The sequence below is a fragment of the Notothenia coriiceps genome, unplaced genomic scaffold (assembly GCF_000735185.1).
Source record: "Notothenia coriiceps isolate Sejong01 unplaced genomic scaffold, NC01 NC01_scaffold00011182, whole genome shotgun sequence".
Classification (NCBI taxonomy): domain Eukaryota; kingdom Metazoa; phylum Chordata; class Actinopteri; order Perciformes; family Nototheniidae; genus Notothenia; species Notothenia coriiceps.
In genome coordinates, this window is record NW_011343883.1 from 495 (window position 1) to 2,903 (window position 2,409).

General features: G+C 42.1%; 1 protein-coding gene across 1 annotated transcript in view; it reads right to left on the reverse strand.

Annotated features, from left to right (window-relative positions):
- Positions 1-260: 260 nt before the first annotated feature.
- The window catches only part of LOC104946541 (kinetochore-associated protein 1), a gene marked incomplete at its 3' end in the record, with an annotated part of 3,945 nt that continues 1,796 nt past the window's right edge, over positions 261-2,409 (reverse strand). The window contains exon 4 of the mRNA XM_010772392.1: positions 261-332. Coding sequence (XP_010770694.1) covers positions 261-332 — 72 coding nt within the window. The remainder of the gene's footprint in view (positions 333-2,409) is intronic.

Here is a 2,409-nt window from a genome sequence, read left to right on the forward strand (position 1 = left end):
GTAACTCCCTCTCTTGGATATCAGCATGTGAAGGACACTGTTCAGGAACTAGTTGATGCTCTGTATGTGATGACTACTTCCATTCTGGAGAGGATCACAGATACATGGATCCTGAGATTGAAGCTCAAGCCGGTGACGAGTGAGATTTTTCTAACACATCTAAAAGAGGTTTTTAAGTCTCGCTTTCCTCTGAGATGTTTTTATTCAGCAGTAGTGAAGGTGTTAGCAAAGAGATGTTTTCCTTGAAAGATAAGACCTACCTTTGGTCGGCTCACAGCGCTTGGGCAGATCGATTGTGTCGTAGTTTTTGTCATTGTCACCGTTTTTCCTGCCTGGGTAGAGGAACAGGAAGGAAGTCAAAGTTAGTATTACAGTATATCCCAAATACCGATATGTGTTTTAAAACAGGGGTTCCCAAACTTTTCAGCTAACAGTGCCAGAGGCTGGCGACCCCCTGTCGACGGGGGGTGGGGGGGGTTGCTAGTCAAACACTGCGCTAGTGGATTGTCAAAGGGGGAGCCTCGTTGCGGGGAAATTATACAGATGGCTAGTCCGCCCCTGAAAATGTCTATGTAAACGTTATTATTAATAATAATTTTTTTTAAAAAATAATTAAAAAAAAAAATCCATTTTTTTTTATAATCTTTTTTTTTTCACACTGTCTGCTTTTTAACACACCAGCATGACGACAACGATTAAATAAACTAACTGTATGAGTACCAGGACACAAACACACATATAACGGCATACAACTTAGTTCAACAATCACATACAAACACTTTGCTACTGTAACTGTAATGCAGTGAAAGAGGGAGAATGGAGAAGGTCATCTCACATGCACATGGACTAACAGGGATATACATTAGATGAAAAATAAAACTTCCAGTCACTAAATATGACCTGTGAAAATGCAGCACACAAACATGGCTTACTTTAAGCTCCTCAAACTAATAGTTCAGCATTTTAAGAGAATACACTTACTTTCCTGCAGAGAGTTAAAGGATTTGATTGATGTCACTGTACTGTTGCTGTATGAAACACTACACTACAGGCAGCAGGTGATTAGCTTAGGCTACATTAGTTAATGCACAGTGGTATTTATCTTCTCACCCAACTCCCATATTTTCACAAAATGTGAAACTACTCCTTACGGACCAATTAGTTAAGAACTATTAAATATATAGCCAGGCTGCTGTATATTCGTAAAACTGGTGATACTTATAGTAGCCATCTTTGCACTCTATGAAACGTTTTATGCCCTCCCTCGCTAATCAAAAATGGTATGTGTTTATCTGTTTAAGTGCTTTTAAACCAATGTAGATTTCTTCACTATTAAATATTGAGGTAGGGGCTCATCAACTGTGATCTAAGGACTGGATAAGACTAAAGGCTCCTCTGTTAGAAACAAGGAAAGACTCCTTTTAGAGATTTTGCTCTGGACCTTAACCACACTTTAATTGCATTTTTAAATTTTAGTTATGGGTACTTTTTAATGAAGTACATTTCAAAGCCTCTTGAATTTCACTTGCGTAAAGAAGTTTAGTCAGTACTTCTACTTTTACCAGAGTATTTTTAAACACGAGTATCTGTACTTCTACTTGAGTAAAGGATGTGTGTATTTTTGCCCTCTCTGCATATCGACATCATGCCACCAAGCACCAGCTTTTACTATAGTGTCAAGACCTATTTCTGTACAATTATGTCACAGAAGTTGATTAAAAAAGTGCTTTACATAAACTATGTAAATCTGTATGTTGCTATTTTTGTAATGTAACCTATTCCAGGGGTGCACATAACTGGTACGCGGCAAACATCTGAAATGCGTACCTGTCTCACTAAGCGCATTTGCGTAACGGCGGACTTGTGAAGCATTTCCACTGGGCGACAGAGCCGGTCGCCGTGCTGCTGTTAACGTCGGTGGCCGTTTCTCAATCGCGAGGAAACTGGCTTCCAAGCCAATATTTCAAGGATGCTACGTCATCGAGTGCCGCCGAAGGACCGTTCCAATCTCCAGCATACTTGGAATTCGACCGAGGCCGCGTCCTTGGTTTGGGGGTAATTTCGAGGCTGCACATGGGTAGACTTTGCGTCCTTAAAATCCCGACAATGCTTTGCGCACGGATTAATTTCCCCAAATCTGTGGCGGAAAAGGTAAGGCGGGGCCTCTCATATGACGCACACCTGCACACTTGCTAGCCTGTTCCACTCTTCGTTTTCCGAATACCAGGAAGGATTCTTGCCTAGCTTCTGAAGCAAGTGACTCGGAAGACATGTGCTACCAAGCAAGCATCCTCGCGATTGAGAAACGGCCGGTGTGTACAACGGAATTGTGCCACAACTTCCGGCGCAAGTTCCACGCGCGTGCTCCATTAGCGCCCACCCCCACCCCTCCCGTCGACGTTCAATACC